Here is a 16845-nt window from a genome sequence, read left to right as displayed (position 1 = left end):
TTGAAAAAAAGAACATTCTTACAAAATTCTTCAATTTTCCTCAAATTATTACAGAATATTTCTCTTAATTAAATAGAAATTGGTCACAAAATCTAGGAAAGTTAAAGTGATGATCCTGTTGGGACTGATATCTATTAACTTAATGCTTGGATATTGTCGGTTTCTTACATATTTTTTGTATACGTAGAAGTGCAAACTGGGGCACAATAATGTAGGGAAAAAAGGAAACAATTTCTATTTAATGGGCAAAAGGTAGCTTATTTGGATGAAAAGTGTCAAAAAAAAAATGGTTAAAGAATCGACAAAAATTAGATAAAAGTGTCAAAAAAGAATTTGCAAAAATTAGGAAAAATGGATATTTATTAGCCAAAGGAAGCAAAAATCTGAAAAAACAAGAGTGTCAAATATTTTGGGAAAAGGGGCAAAATGGCCAAAGAAAAAGGTAAAAAGGGGTTAAAAGTTTTTATAAAACATATTTATAATTAAATTGGGAGTTTAAACACCCTCACTTTTGAAATCGCTGAACCACCCCTGCAAACAGTGTCTGAAATCGGATATGAAATTAATCATGTTAAGAATAAATTATTTAATGTTTCCAAGTATCCCCTGCAACATGTTTTACGTATCACTGGTTGTGAACCACTGAGCTCCAGGATGACACTAACCATCATCGTTAATTTGCTCAATATTAAAGCTATCCAAAGGTGTTGATGCTAACGCTGCCTCACTGTGTTTTGTTGATCCACTGCACTGAGCTGCTGGGCGTTTGACGATCACTGATGTGTCTTTCATATCTCGATTGCTCTTCACCTTCCGCAGCGTCGTAGATCGCTTGTCTTCGTTGTTTCACAGCGTGCCGAAGCTCATCGTTCAGAGTAGCTGCACAAGACAAAAAAACTGAAACGTGAACAATCTATTGGTTCACATTAGAGCTTTCCTCATTTCATAGAGTTACATTTGAAACTCTCCAGTTGTTCGATGGATTAATTCACGCAATCAATAAAAAAAGATACCACATAGTATCTCACGTATCATCTTTATCACTGTGAAGATTTTTTTCCAAACCAACAACTGATTGAAGAACATACAATGCTGTGAAGAAGTATTTGCCCCCTCCAGATTCTTGATTATTTTGCATATTTATCCCACTTAAATGTTCTGGATTATCAAATCATATTCGATATCTGACAATGACAATCCAGGGGCACTAGCAAGCAAGCAATGGAGTAGGACGTGTGTTCAGAAAGGTCCGCACAAAATTGCATTTAAGTCTTTTTATTTGGCGTTTTGATTAAGAGAGAAGCTACAAGATCATCTAAGATATTACCACATATATGAGACGACTATCTCTACAAAAAATGGCAAACAACCTGCGCAAGTACAAATACAGTACATGGGCAAGGGCTCTTCAAGTGAGACAGGCCCCGACAAAGCTAGTGGTGCATCTTGTGTGGATGGTGATGACAAAAAAAGTGGTGTAGGGATAACTGAGTTGTAAATAATAGGCAGTTTATTAATACAGAGTCCTATACGGGTTAAAAAGAGGGACCTGTGAGAGTACGCTGGCAGGATCATTGCAACCTCTGAGCTGGTCCGAGCAAGGCTAAACATATATATCTTTCAGGGGTATGTCTTTAACATTAGCTCATCACCATATAAGGTGTCAACTTACTTCTGGGCACTAGTATGAAGAAATAGAAATAGAAACTTGGACTGGAATACAAGCCTGTCTGGCACCAGCAGATACAGTGTATACAAACTTAAAGAATACATGTCATACATCTGGTATCCTGTTTACAGAATCATCTACGCAATATAGGTCTTGAAAACTGTGCACATCCTGTAACAATATTGAATGAACATTGTCCTCCCTAACGGAGCTACACCTACACTTCACATGTCCAGAGCCTTAAATTTTACTGCACAAAGATGGAATTTGTAGACAGAGTCTGAATAAAATTATGTTCCAACATTATTATTAACACTCCCAAATTCTTGTGGAAAACATCATGGTATTATTGCTTAAATTAGGGCCTCTTGTTCATACATATAATGTCACTCATATGCATTTGGCTACAGTCAATTCTTTATTCAAAAGGAGTATAAACCTTTTAATATCAAATGGTAAATACTTTAATACACTTTACTAGCAATACAACTAGCATTAGCAGGCCACACGAGGCTGAGAATCCTGCGGACTCTCTAAGCGACTCAGCTAGCATGAGGGAAGAAACCAACCTAGCGGAAATTTAAAAATGAAACAGCTCTCATCCATCAAAACCGAAATGACTGAATTTTTTCAAAGACAAGTGACGAAGGTGATTACGACTGACATCGAAGGTGCTGCAATCAGTGAAGCAGGAAATGTCTAACAACACAGTTGCTCTTCGGTCTGAGTTGGAAATGGCAAAACTGCTCGGATGATATCGTGGTACTGCAAACCAAAGTTTGGAAATTGGAGAAGATCGTGAAGACTCTGCAAAAGAGATGCGTGGACATGGAGGGACGTATGCGGAGGTCAAATATCCGTATATTGAATGTAGCTGAGGAATCTTCATGTACGCCTGCCTCTGTATCCAGACTACTCAAAGACATTTTGAATCTGGAGCCTTATCCTGATTGACAGGTCTCATCGCACTTTGCAGGGGAGTGGAGCAGATGGCAGGCCCAGAGCGATCATAGCATAATTGCACTACTACCAAGATTGTGTGCCATCAAGTGTGGCCCGCGCCAGGGCAGCATTTAACGATGTCAAAAAGCTTCTCCAAGGACTTCCGGGAGTGCGCTAAGAGCTGCTCTACCCTGCCCGGCTGCGGATTACTTATGATAGCGGCACTGACAAGATCTTTGATGATCCAGCAGTGGCTACGTCTTACACACAGGAAAACATTGCGAGGAGGGACAATTTTTGCTGGTAAAACTTCCAAGTTTTAATTTAGATTTGTATTTACATTTTTACCATGTGCTACTTTGAACTGGTTAGTATTTGAAGTCAATAACGTTTCAGATCTGTATTTGTGGCGTCACAGTATCACAACATATATTCTTGTTAAGTTTTTTGATATTTGGAGAAAAAAGACTGACCCCTATCTCCCTTATTACTCTCTCTTGTAATTGAACCTCTGGCGGTGGCAGTATTTTGTTATTAGGGGTGTGCAAAGACAACATTTTGAACATAAGGTGTCCCTTTATGCAGATGATACACTTCTGTATCTGTCTGAGACACTTCAAAGCCTTCCAAGGTTTCTTGACCTTCTGGATGACTTTGGGAAAATATCGGGCTATAAAGTAAACACGTAGAAGAGGGAGCTTATGCCTATAAATCACTCCCATTTAAACTGAGTAAAGATAAATTCAAATACCTAGGTGTATAGATAACAAAAAATTACAAACACATGTATCTATCCATCTAAACGTCTATCCATAAACTCTGGGTCAACATACCCAGCGATGTAAACTCTGGGTATCAGATTCTATTAAAGCTGGTATGAAGTGGATTAATCAACCCTGAGTATGTAAACCTTGGGTTACTTACGTGCACGCGCGCGACAAAAAGCCATCATCAATGGATCAGAGATTTAATCGAGCTGCCATGGCAACCAAACGGAAAATAGTGATTTATTCACCGTAATGGGTGAAATAAGCCAAACATCACACACCACAGACGTGTTCACATCATTACTAATGTTGTGTTGCTTTACGTCTTTTTTTTTTTTTTTTTGTGTGTGCAAACGGTAGTTTTCTTTCTAACATTGTAGATGTAGATCATTAAGTGAAAGACACTGAGAGGTTGATCTGCATTAAAACATCTACTGACGTCTGTAGTAAAGTTCACTGAATACAAACCTGTGGATAATATAAAGGAGGAGATGATAATTTAAATAAATCAACTTTTAAGGCGCGATTGTTGTTTTATATTATTATACAGTTAAATCTGTAGATCATGTGTCTTTGAAGTTATGATGGTGCAGTGAATTATGACGCTGCGCTTGGAAGTGACGAGTTACGGGTTTGAGTCCCGCTTCAGTGTTTTTTTATGACATTTTTTAGGACGTTGAGATGACTCTGGCGACAATATTACATTAAAAATCAATATAAATGATGTGATATGAAGCAGCAGTCACTGTCTTTATATCCAGTGTAACAGGAGGACTCTCTATGCAGACATCCTATGCTGCTGACACGTCTCCTCAGACACATTTTATTCATATTATTCACCGCTTGTCACGTCACTGAAGCAATAAAGTGATGAAACGACCAAAAAGTGTGACTAATTACGGGTGATTTAAGCCACTATTGTCACTGAAGACTGAATGCACCTTTAGAACAGGCTGTTATTCATCAAACAACAGCTTATTTCACCCATTACGGTGAATAAATCACTATTTTCCGTTTGGTTGCCATGGCAGCTCGATTAAATCTCTGATCCATTGATGATGGCTTTTTGTCGCGCGCGTGCACGTAAGTAACCCAAGGTTTACATACTCAGGGTTGATTGACCCACTTCATACCAGCTTTAATGGAATCCGATATCCAGAGTTTCCCATCTCAGGGTATGTTGACCCAGAGTTTATGGATAAACTCAGAGTTTGTTAACCCTCCTTTATGGAATACCCCTCAGGTTTAGTTCACGGACAATGTTGCCATGGTAACATACTCAGAGAAGAACATACCTCGCATTTAGGAACGGGATACTCAGAGTTTCCCTCATTTGAGCCTGAACATACTCAGAGTTTGAACATAACCCGCTTAATGGAATAACCCTCTGATGTTTTACGTCTACTAGGATGTTCATTGTGCCCATGTTTTCTTCCTGGTAACACACTGCACTTTTTATATTGTATATAGATTTGCCTTATGGTATTATATAGTGTTAAATGCAAATTTAAATAAAAACTGACTAAATAATAATAATAATAATAATAATAATAATAATAATAATAATAATAATAATAATAAAACAAGCCAGCTCTGAGCTCATTCAAAAGCTCCAAAATTACAGCACTGGGTAAGCCATATGGTTGATAATAAGACAATCTCCAACTCATGTGTTTACTGTATCTTTTCCACATGTGAACATTCATGAAATCATGCCTGCATGGAAAAAACACCCCCCACAGTGCCACCTGCTGGTCATTTTTTGTAACTCTGTTTGTGCGTGCTAGTCGCAAGCATCAGCATGGGGACCTCTGCTGGTCATTTAGGATTATGTTTTTCAAACACGACAGGCCTGCTAAGCGATTTCGTGTTGCTTTTGTAAGGCTTTTAATGATGTATCACTCTCTGTGATAGATCATGTGTCTGCTTTATATTCTCTCTCCCTGTATGATTTTATTCTGACACCATCACTTCCGCATGTCGGCTGAAAAAAAAAAAGCCAGACCACGTGACTCGGTCACGTGACTTCGTTTTTCGTTTCAGAGTTCAGAACTGAAAAAGGAAACAGCTGATTTTCTATTTTCAATTCTAAATGGGGAAAGGAGAATGGAAAATGGAAACTGCTGTTTTTCAATGTTTAATTGTAAAAGGGAAAAGGAGAAAAGGACATGGGAAAATCGAAAAACGGGCCAATTTTGATTTGTTTTATGGTTTTTTGATTAAAACGGTAAAACTGTTTTTTTGTTTTTTGTTTGAAAAGGAGAGGAAGAGAAACAGTTTTTTAATTTTGGTTTACAGATGAATTTGGGATTATCCAATGATACCCAGGCCACGGGCCAATATTGGTTTGTTTTATGGTTTTTTGATTAAAACAGTAAAGTGGTTTTCTTGTTTTTTGTTTGAAAAGGAGAGGAAGAAGAACCATTCTTTTATTTTGGTTCACAGATAAATTAGGGATTATCCAATGATACCCAGACTCATGTTTGTTGAAGGACTGTTTGCCTCGTTTTAACAAGTGAAAGCGATTTTTCAGATTCATGATTTTCATTTCTTCAGAACCTTTGAACCTTTGGCTCGTGTCAAAGGAAAGTGGGAGGAGGAACTTGCTGCTGTAATCTATGAAGATGTATGGCAATCTGTGATAGATAATATTTATTCATCATCAATTTGTTTAAGACATAGGGTCATTCAATTTAAAATTGTTCACAGATTGCATTGGTCAAAAGTGAAACTGACTGAAATATAACCTGACCTAGACTCCAACTGTGGTTGCTGTGAAACTGAGCCAGCAACACTTTCTCACATGATATGATTTTGCTGAAAATTGACACATTTTTGGGAATCCATATGCAGATTTATTTCTGATGTATTTAGGATTACTGTTGAACCAGGGGCCACAATTGCAATGATTGGCATTGTACCACAATTTTCTAAATTTAATCAAAAGCAAAAAGATGTGATTTCGTTTACTACACTTACAGTATTGCCCGAAGGCTTATACTGCTTAAATGGAAAGACATCTTTTAGAATGTGGTTTGTTAATCTCTAAGGTCATCTAACACTGGAGAAAATATGATTTTCTTGTGCCAGTAAGTTTTTCACTCTCTGGCAACCCATCTTGGATCAAATTAAACAGGTGGATCCCTCATGTATTCTATCAGAATTATGTTGTATTCATATTTATATTCTATTGGTAGCTTTCTTTAAGGTGCAACAGGGTGGGAGTGTTCTATGGGAGGGAGAGGGGAGTTATATTATGTCTGCGCAATCTACAATAAAAACACTTCGAAAAAAAAAAAAAGGCAAAGACAACCAAAGCCAATTTAAAATTCTGTTCCTAAATTATGATTTTATCCAAACCCACCTGGCCCAAAAAGTAATTGCCCCCTGAACCTAATAGTTGGTGGAAATTAAGCATTTGCATTAAGCAATGAGAAGTCACTTACATCGCTGTCAAGGAAATTTGGCCGACTCTTCTTTGCAGAATGGTTTTAACTCAAGAAGTTCATGCTCAAAAACCTTTAAATATGGCTGTTTACGGTCACATTACAGCATTTCTATTGGATAAAATTTCAGACTCATTCAGAGGTGGATTTGCTGCTACGTTTTAGTTTGTTCTCCTGCTGCACAACTCAAGAGAGTTTGAGCTTTAAGGCATAAACTGATGGCTGGACATTCACCTTCAGGATTTTATGGTCGATGGCACATTCAATTGTTTAATCAATAACAGCAAGTTGTCCAGGTCCTCAAGCAGTGAAGCAGCCCCAGATAATAACTCTGCCATTGTCATGCTTGATTGTTGGTATGATGTTCCTTTTCTCAAAGGCTGTTATTATTACGCTGAAACGCACAAAGTGCAAAAAGTAAAACTTGTCGTATATCCACAGAATGTTTCTCCAAAAGTCTTGAGGATCATCAAGATGTTTCTTGATCATCAAGATGTTTCTTGATGATCCTTTCGTCCAGAGTATTTCTTATGGTTGAGTCATAACACTGACCTAAACTGAGGCCTGTAGTTCATTGGATGTCGTTCTGGGATCATTTGGGACCTCCTGGATAGGTTGTTGCACTCTTGGAGTAATGTTGGTTGATTGACCACTTCTGGGAAAGTTCACCACCACTGCTCTCAGTTTCCTCCATTTGTGGATAATGGCTTTAAACCTGGTTCGCTGTAGTCCCAAAGCCTTGGAAATGGCTTTGTAACCATTTCCAGAATAATTGATTTAAATCACTTTGTTTCTCACTTGTTCTTAAACTTCTTTGGATTGGGTGTCTTTTTGACATCTTGTAGCCTACTTCAATGTGTCTGACAGTGTTTTCTTGATTCAACAATCATAGCGGTAATCAAACCTGGGTGTGGCCAGTCAGAATCTTCATTTAGAAACCGCATTTTATATCGATGTGGGTTGTCTTTGTGAAATATTAAAATTAGTTTGATGACCTGAAACATTTAAGTGTGATAAATATACAAAATAATCCAGAATTGGGAAGGGGGCAAATACTTTTTCACAGCACTGTAGAATCAAAAACAGTCATTGTTGTGGCGGTTTTGATGAATGAGACGGAGACAAGCTTTAGGGTTGATGAATCCGTGTATCATTGTTCATTCATTTTTCATTATATAACAAAAACATGAAAATGAAAAAAACGGTAATGGAGAAAACAAATAAAGGTGTTCATTTTTCGTTCTTCGTTTTCTGTACCGAAGCAAAAGTGCTTGAATTTGAAAAACAAGGCGTTTTCCGTTTTCTCATTTTGGTTTTGGAAACAAATGTTCATGTTTTTGTTACATAATGAAAAAACGCATGAACGAATGAAACACGGATTTTGCTGGTCAGATGCAGACACAGGGTTTATTTGGTCAAAGGGTTGTGGGAAGCAGATCGGTCAGGGATTTGGAGGTTAACTAGCATTCAGCTGCTGTTCAGTGCTCTCAGTGTTATATATGTGGCTGATAGCGGTAGTCATAGCATAGCGGAGCCTCCTCAGGCAGAGACCTTGGTGAATGCTATCAGTGTACTATGGTACCTGGCCTGTTTAGGGCAATCTGACCTAAACTGACCAGTAGAGATTTCTGTAATTACATATCAGTCATTATTAACCCCATCCAATGGATTAATCCTATATAGAACAATCATACACTGTGGATAAAAACTAACTCTTCTACTTGGTGAGCTTTTCTTTTCTCATCCAGTAACTAGTTCCACTCACCAGGCTTCACTGTGGGATTCTCAGGTGTGGCATCATCAGGGATCATGTAGACTCTATCTTGATCAAGGGGAGGAGGTTGAACTTCCTCTTCAGTCTTTGCCCTCTGCAACGGTGCTACTTGTGCTTTGGGTACATTCTTGGTTGAAGACGAGCTGACGCTGGTGTCCTTTGGATCAAACGATGAGGGTTCTGTTAAACACATGAGTCGTTGTTAGGAGCTGCATTTTAGTGCTGGATCATAGGACCTCTGAGGGGCTCCTACCTAAGTGAGTGTCATAGGTAGATACCACATAGGGTTTCAGACGGTGCTCTGTTTTCTCCATGAAGTACTCGAGTACAGCATGCAGGGAGGGAACTGTCACCTATGGGGGGTGCAGACAGGAGAGATGATCAATAGTTTTAACCCTAGAACACTATCAGTGGGTGATTTTCACCCGATCAAACGTATTAACATTATTTTCATGAAGTTGTGTTTGTCAGAGTGTCTTGGGTTCAGGGGAAGCTTCAGCATCTTCTCTGATGTTTTAGAAGGTGTGGATGTTCCCTACTCCAAAGACCACTTTTACTTACAGGCACACGTTCAAGTGTTTTTTTACCCAGCAATAGTGTTATTGTACCATTATTACTACACTGTATGTACTGACTGCATCTAAAAATAAAGTAAGTAAAAGTGTCCCAAAAGTTCCACGCTATCTTTATTTAGTCCAGTTGTATTTACTAGGTGACTATGGCTTCACCAGGGAAGCCTCAAATGCCCCAGAAATGGGTGGAGCAAAGACCAAAGACCAAGTTTCCAGTTTCATTTTTTCTTACATTCCTAATTTTTCATGAATTTTGTTTAATATTTTTAGAGTCCAACCATGGTAACAGAACACAACTCTATTTTGTCATGTATTGTCACATTTTGATGATGATTACTTTTTATTGGGTATATTACATTGTGTAAAAATACCCCACCGATAGTGACGGTGTTACTAATTTTACGGATAATGTTCTACGGTTAATGGTGAATGAGTTATTTCAGGATCTTATTGGGTTTTTTCTTTCTTATTATGAATTTTGTATTTTGATAAGCGCATTGAGATGACTTTGTTGTAAATTGCGCTATACAAATACAGTTGAGTTGAGTTGAGTTATTTTTTATTTCTTTTGCTTTAAATTCAATTCATACTTGCTACAAAATTTGATAGAGAAATCCAGTGATACACCAATCGATAGTATAGCTATAACTTTGGTATATCATAGGCTGTTATAATAGAAAAGAATAAAATATAAGATAAATCCTGTTAATAAATAAAGACTGTTAATCTTTGCTCTTTAACAGATCACCAGCTTCAGATCACGTCTTTCTTATCAGATCGTAAATGTGGGCTGGTCAGACTTACTGCTGTGTCTAGTTTGATGACCAACCCTGAGTCGGTGGATGTCACTTTGAAGTTCTTTATGGCAGGACCACTGAAAACACAATACAAACCACAGCATTAGGCACAATGTATGTAGATACTGTAATTACCCACAATGCTTAATAACAAGCAAGGACATTGAACCACTTCAGCACATCAGCAGGAATATTTCTGGTCTTATTCCACCTTATATTTATTTATTTCCCCTTCTTTCACTACTCATTGTTTCCCTTTGATTCATCTTTGAGTGCAGTTTGTTATTTTTCTCTTTTTGCGAGCAGCGAGGAACAGACCAAAGTCTAACTCAGCCAAAACGATTTATTCAAATAAAAATCTGAACATTTTCCAGTCTGACTTCATCAGCACATTTTGACCTCTGCTAATGTGATAATGTTTTCATCTGCATTTATTTGTTTTTTTGTTAGACTGTTAGCAGGATTATGTTAAAAGTACTAAACAGATTTTGACATGCCATGGAAGATTACAGGACGGGATCCAGACCAGGACGAGACAGAAGGGTTCTTTCCATTCAGGCCTAATGGCAGGGATTGGTCAGAGTGTTTACAGCTACTACAGAGATGTGATTCTGTTTGTTCCTTTATCTTAATACATAATGTATCGACTACTTTCACCCAGTATAACACAAAGTGTTTCTGAACATGATCACCGACAATATAGCTCGATATGTTATTTGAGAATATTGTTGCTTATCCACCACTCTTTCAAAAATGTGGTAAATAACCAACCAGTATCTCCAGTAAACATGAATGCTTCAGCATATCATGAAGTTTTGGACAATGCTGGGCTTCTAACTTTGTGGTCATTATCTGTCATTAGCATCGATAAGGTGTCATGAAGGCTGTCATTAAGTGTTTGCTAAAATATGACACCCTTGAAGCTATGTTGGCATTTTTTGGGTTAGGTGGAGGGATCTAGTGAGGTTATGGTTAGGGGTTAGGGTAACGAACAACACTTAATGACAGCCTTCATGACACCTTATTAATGCTAATGACAGAGTAATGACAGCCTTTATGCAAAAAACTTCAAGTAAAGTGTTACCTAGATATCTCTAACTGTCATTGTGACTAATCAAAACTGAATGCAGATATATTTCTAACTGTATTTTTGACTATGTTGTTGATATCTATAATGTTAATTCCAGATAGTGAAATGTAGCTATTAAATGTAAAAAGGGCTTGCCCTATATCCTTATCTGACTGTTGTGTTTCCACAGACCTGGGAGTCATTTGTCTGAGGGTCAGGGCGTAGTCGTTGCCCACTGTAGACGGGCGGATGATGATGTCTCCATTTTCTGGATTTGCTTGCAGCATCTGCACAGCTTCCTGTCGATTCACACCGTAGAAACATCTGCACTCAGGAATCAGACAGAGACAATCAGCTGATGCCTCCAGTAGTTTGGAGCAGATGTTTGTTATAAAGCACTCACTCTGGTAACTCTTGGTCTGTTGATGAAGAGCCTTCACCCAATTGGAGGAAGGGGGGTCGGGGTGGGAGGGGCGGTCGTGGCTGGGGGCAGTTTTTTCTTCTCTCCTGATTCAGAAACTCCTGCAGCTTCAACATCTGGCCTGGCAGCAGTTTCAGCTGGCTGGGTATCTCATGCTACAGGGAAACAGTATGCACAGCTGTATGCTGCTACTCATCATCGGATTGTGTTTGATAAGCAGGTATTTTCTAAGCTTCTAAACATGTGACAGTCTTATGATTTACTCATCATTAGAGGAAAATAAAAAAACACAAAACTTACATTATAGGGATTTTACAATCTTATTAGAATATTATTTTCTCATTGAATACTACAAAATGTCTTCAAAAGATTAGTCTAATAAAACAATAGAATAATAAATCAGTCAAGTGGGTGGAAATGTGTATGATCCAAAGTGTAAACGATGGGAATAATTTCAACATCCCATAATCCCTAACTACACTTTAGATCAGGCATGTCAAACTTTTTTTTTTTCATGACAAGAGTTATATAACTTTTGTGGGTCTCTAATCAAGTTTAGAAATCTATTATATACTTTTATTTTACTTCTATAAAAGAAACCTATATATTTGTGATCAATTGATTTGCAAAGCGTTAAAGCTGCCTAACGACATAACTAACATTTTTAAGCTGTACCCTAATACAAGCCAAAGTGATATTTCTGATGTTTCCAAGGATTGAAAGTTAGCGACAAAACAATAGCGCCCGAATTTGACCAAAATCAAAAAGACGTCAAAAGACATTTCTAGATTTCTTTATAATTCAACTGTGTGAAATATGGTGTTGAGGTAACATGTATTCAATATATTACACTCACATGAGAAGACTGTATTGCTCTGGGGCCATTTTGCCTAATCTCGTCTGGATAAAAGTCCGGATGGTCAACACATACTAATTGCTAATTTCTTGCAACATATCAAGCATGCACATTAAGCCGGCATGTTAGAAATTAAATACATTTTTCCTCATACACATAAAATCTTTATTTTCTTCCAGAATAGTCTTTTTGTTAGTTTAGTTATCTTACCAGGAATTTAAAACTTAAGGTTAGCCACAGGTGCAGGAAAGTTGATGGTCTGTAGATGTTGTAGGAGGTAAAGTAGGAACGTGCTGAGTCATTGTGCAATATGATTTATTTTTAAAGGCTAAGCAATTGTTTTATCGTAATTGTATTTGAATTTTAATGTCATTAATCATCAATATCCTCTAAAAGAAATAATTCATTATTTTGATTTTTTTTTTTTTTGAAGCTACAGGGAGCCATTTCAAAAGAGTCAAAGAGCCCCATGAGGCTCCAGAGCCGCAGGTTGCAGACCCCTGCTTTGAGAGAATCAACAGAGATATTTAGCCTCAGTGTGCTTCAGGGGTTTGTCATTGTAGGTTCAAAATGCATCTTGGGAAACTTGGAAATATACTTCAGTGGGAACGCTCATCATCCTAATCATCCTAACCATAAATAGTGGATAGTATATACTTTTTGAGTGTGTAGTGTATAGTAGGAAGTGTGACATTTCAAACACAGCCACGGTTTTTAAATGACCCTTAAAGCCACAGGGTTGGACTGTCTTTGATCGGCCAATCACGTTTGCGCAAAAACTTTACTTATGACTATAACTTAAAATAAATGACACTGAGAAATAGTGTTAATCTTGCCATCTGTCTTCGAGCAGTTCAATCAAAAGAACCAGGAAGAAAGTAGAGAAAAAACTGTCATATCACAGGAAACTGATGCGTAAACCAGCGACACAAACCATAACAAAAAAACCATGTCCTGCGGATCGTTGTCTTTTCTGGTGAAGAAACACAAGAAATCACGCTAAGAATGAAGTAAAAACTTTTCTACTTTAGTGCCGTCTTTGCATTCTTTCGACAGGATTTCCTATTTCACAATGCAACGCGCAAAAACTTTTCCGAAATTCAAGCCGTTTATGTTAACAAACGTTAAAACAAACGTTTGAGCAGCAATTTCTAACTTTGACATTTGTTTGTGAGTAAATCTCATCAGACGATTTTATAAGAACAACTCGTGGATGACAGACGGGAACGTTTTTTATAAATGTGAGTTATGTGGTTAAGCAGCTTTAAGTAACAAATATTAGGAATGAAACCACAAGGGATTCTACTGAATGATTAATGCTTTCCATTTGATTTCTAAATGATCTAAAATCCATCTGTAAACTGGATTGAACCATCAAATGGGCAGATTTGGCCCCCGGACCTTAAGTTAGACTACATACTTGTGCTGATAAGCTGGTCATTTGGTTGGAGGGATTCTCTTTCTAAAGAATATATTCTCAACGTCACACAGGTATAAATTACTGATAACTTCTCACCTGATCATTAACTAGTAAGATAGAAGAAAAACATGCTACGAAACCAAAAACACACAGGAATGTGTGTGTGTGTGTGTGTTTGTGTTTACATTGACCACAGTCAGAATGAAACCTCTCCACTCCTCTCCTGTCACATCGTTGTCCATCTGTATTAGAACCAAACACAAAACTGGAATATAGAACGCGGATAAGAACTCTCTGCTTTGAATAAGTGTAACTTTGAAATCATAGACATTAACACAGTGAAGTCGATGAGATAAAACAATAGAACATTGTGACTGTGAGGCTGACCTTTAGCTTCACTTCGTCTGTGTCCAGGCTGAGGGTGAGGTGGGTGGACGACTTCTCCATGGACTTTACCTGGTTCAGGTCCAGCTTCTCTATATACTAATGAACAGATTTAGAGCTTTTATTTATAATATGTGAACAAACGTTACTGCTCACTTACGGTGTCTTCTTGATCGTTTTTGTAGAAGAAGAGAGTAGATCCACGCAGCTCTGTGAAGAACTTCTTAAAAGTCTGAAAGTCATAGTTTACGTTTTGGTACATGAACTTTCATGAAAAACATTTTCTCATGCTCTGCTGTCTCAGTCAGAGCTTTATGATGACTAATCATTAGAAATCACAGCACATTGTTAAGAATGAGCAACTCATGTTGTAGAGCAACGGTTCTCAAAGTTTTTTGGCTCACGTACCTCCTTTCTCTTATTTCTAACCCACTTTGTTCTACTCCAACATTTTGCTTAGAAAACTATTTAAAAACAACTATCGAGCATAATGATGAAATGAACAAGTGATAACACACATTTTAAAGAATCTCATTTTGTAAATAAGTGGAAAGAAATCGTATTTAGTGCAGTGGTTACCAACCTTTCTTGGATCGTGACCCCATTTTGATTTCAAGAATTTCTGGTGACCCCAAACACATTTATTTATTTATTAATTAATTAATTAATTTATTTATTTTACAGCATTTTGGTTTAACTAGATTTATATTTCTCAAAGTAAAACTATAGAAATACAGTTGTTTAAAATTGTGTGTTTTAATTAAAAAACTTCAAAAATCTATTTACATTTTTCAGAAATTTCAGACGACCTCATTTAAACTCCAGGCGACCCCAAGGTTGAAAAATGCTGATTTAGTGGCTCCTGAATAGATTTCTATAGTTTTCATACCCCTAGGGGTACACGTACCCCCATTTGAGAAACACTGCTTTAGATGAAGTAGACATTATCTAAAGTTCAGGTTTTCTAATTGATTTTCAATTTACAAAAGGTCTTACAAACAATCACAGGCTTTTCTCTCTTAATGAAAACATATTCTCTTGTATCCTAGCAACAAACTGATGGTAAATAACTCTTGTAACCGAGGTAACAGTGAACAGTGTAAAACCGTATGAGAAGTTAAGCCAAACTTTGGTGATTTATACAAGACAGAATATTTATTCACACAGGTAAGAGAAACCATATGCATAATAATACTTCAGAACTCTTGTGTCCTCTTTAATTAGATTTAGAACAACTGGCGAGTCATACATATAATACAGAACATTCTATTCATATTTATTGTGCATTTATGGTAAATACAAGATGGTGCCCGATGTAAAAATTTGGTAATGATTTTCTGATACATTTTCAACATTTAGCTCCTTTTACTTACGTTTAAGACAGAAATTCATGTAAAACTATGTTATATGTAATTGTCAACAATATGATTATTTGAAAAAAACACATTTAAATCTAAATATTGAATTAAAACCTAAATGTTAGATGTAAAGCCAAATTTCAAATGTTAAATTTAAATGTAAATGAAAATGTTGAATTTAAATCTAAATGTTACATGATATATGTCATAAAATATTAATGTAAATGTTAAAATTAAATCTAAATGTTAGATGTTCATTTTAAATTTTGAATTTAAATCTAAACGCTCAATTTCAATCTAAATGTCCCATGATAAATCTACTGGTGATGTTAAACGTAACTGTAAAGGTTAAATTAAATCTAAATGTTAAATTGAAACGTTGCATGGAAAAAAACATGTTAAATTTAAATGTTGAATGTAATTGATAAATTTAAATGATGAATTCAAATACCTATGTTAACTTCAAATGTAAATGTTAAATGTAAATCTACATGGTAAATATAAATGTAAATGTTAACTTTAAATGTCAATATTCTATTTAAATCTAAATAATAAATACTAAAACAACAGCTATAAAATCATCACATTAAAGGAATTTACAAGAATAAAACTAGTAACTAGTAGATGTATGGCTTGTTTATATAGTATTTATCAAGTGTTCTGAAAAGTGTATCTGTTACATGTATCGATGCAGATGTTGATTGTATTTAAATGTATTTTATCCTTCTATATTACACATTCTGTTGTTGTTCTTACCTTGTCTTTGGTCTGTTTCTTGTGTAGATGTCCTGAGTAGTAGAGAGGCAGAGCAGTGATGCTTTCTCTCCTCATATGAACCACTCTGGGGTGCACAGACATTGTTGGGATGATCCGTTGTTCAGCTTTGTCTCACTTTACCTGTGTGTAGTTAGTATCTGTGTAATAAACCCCTTCCTCTTTCTGTTTGCCTGTACTACTGCTGCTGCTGCGGGTGCTGCTGCTGCTGCTGCTGGTGGTTTTTCACAGTAAATAACTGAGGGTCCATTAACCTTGAATAGTTGGAGTGCAGACTTCTCTCTGGGAATGAGGAAACTCCTGGGATTAATGTAAAAGGAAGTAAAAGGACCCTGAATATAAAGATACACAAGATGTACTTTGAACCTGAGAACAGCACAGGGAGCTTTACAACATTCTCACAGGCAATAAAGTGGCAACACACACACCTGCACTGGTGGTGTTTTTTTGAACCATTCAAACATGCTGCCAAATGAACAAATGGATCTAAAAATGTGCTTCAGTGTTGTTGTTTTTTTTTAAATAGTCCAGATTTTGTTTGATTTTGAAGTTTCAAATAAATTGTTAAGCATTAAATGAACAGAGGTCAAAGGGCG

The 16845-nt window shown here is 36.7% G+C and overlaps 1 protein-coding gene across 2 annotated transcripts; it reads right to left on the bottom strand.

The window, feature by feature from the left end:
- Positions 1–359: 359 nt before the first annotated feature.
- LOC114471193 (signal-transducing adaptor protein 1-like) lies at positions 360–16594 on the bottom strand. 2 transcript variants are annotated; one of them, XM_028459824.1, is made up of 10 exons: positions 16232–16594; positions 14278–14349; positions 14121–14216; positions 13919–13975; positions 11440–11612; positions 11229–11360; positions 9975–10044; positions 8852–8951; positions 8590–8778; positions 360–879 (listed from the first exon to the last, which is right to left on the bottom strand). In XM_028459824.1, exons 1-10 carry the CDS (start codon positions 16331–16333, stop codon positions 725–727), a joined length of 1146 nt encoding a protein of 381 aa, XP_028315625.1. In that variant the 5' UTR covers positions 16334–16594; the 3' UTR covers positions 360–724. The 2 variants fall into 2 exon arrangements, with proteins under 2 accessions (XP_028315625.1, XP_028315626.1); XM_028459825.1 differs by lacking the exon at positions 13919–13975.
- Between the last annotated feature and the right edge of the window lie 251 nt (positions 16595–16845).

The sequence above is a fragment of the Gouania willdenowi genome, chromosome 10, assembly GCF_900634775.1.
Source record: "Gouania willdenowi chromosome 10, fGouWil2.1, whole genome shotgun sequence".
NCBI classification, from domain to species: domain Eukaryota; kingdom Metazoa; phylum Chordata; class Actinopteri; order Blenniiformes; family Gobiesocidae; genus Gouania; species Gouania willdenowi.
This window is presented reverse-complemented; position numbering and strand designations above follow the sequence as displayed.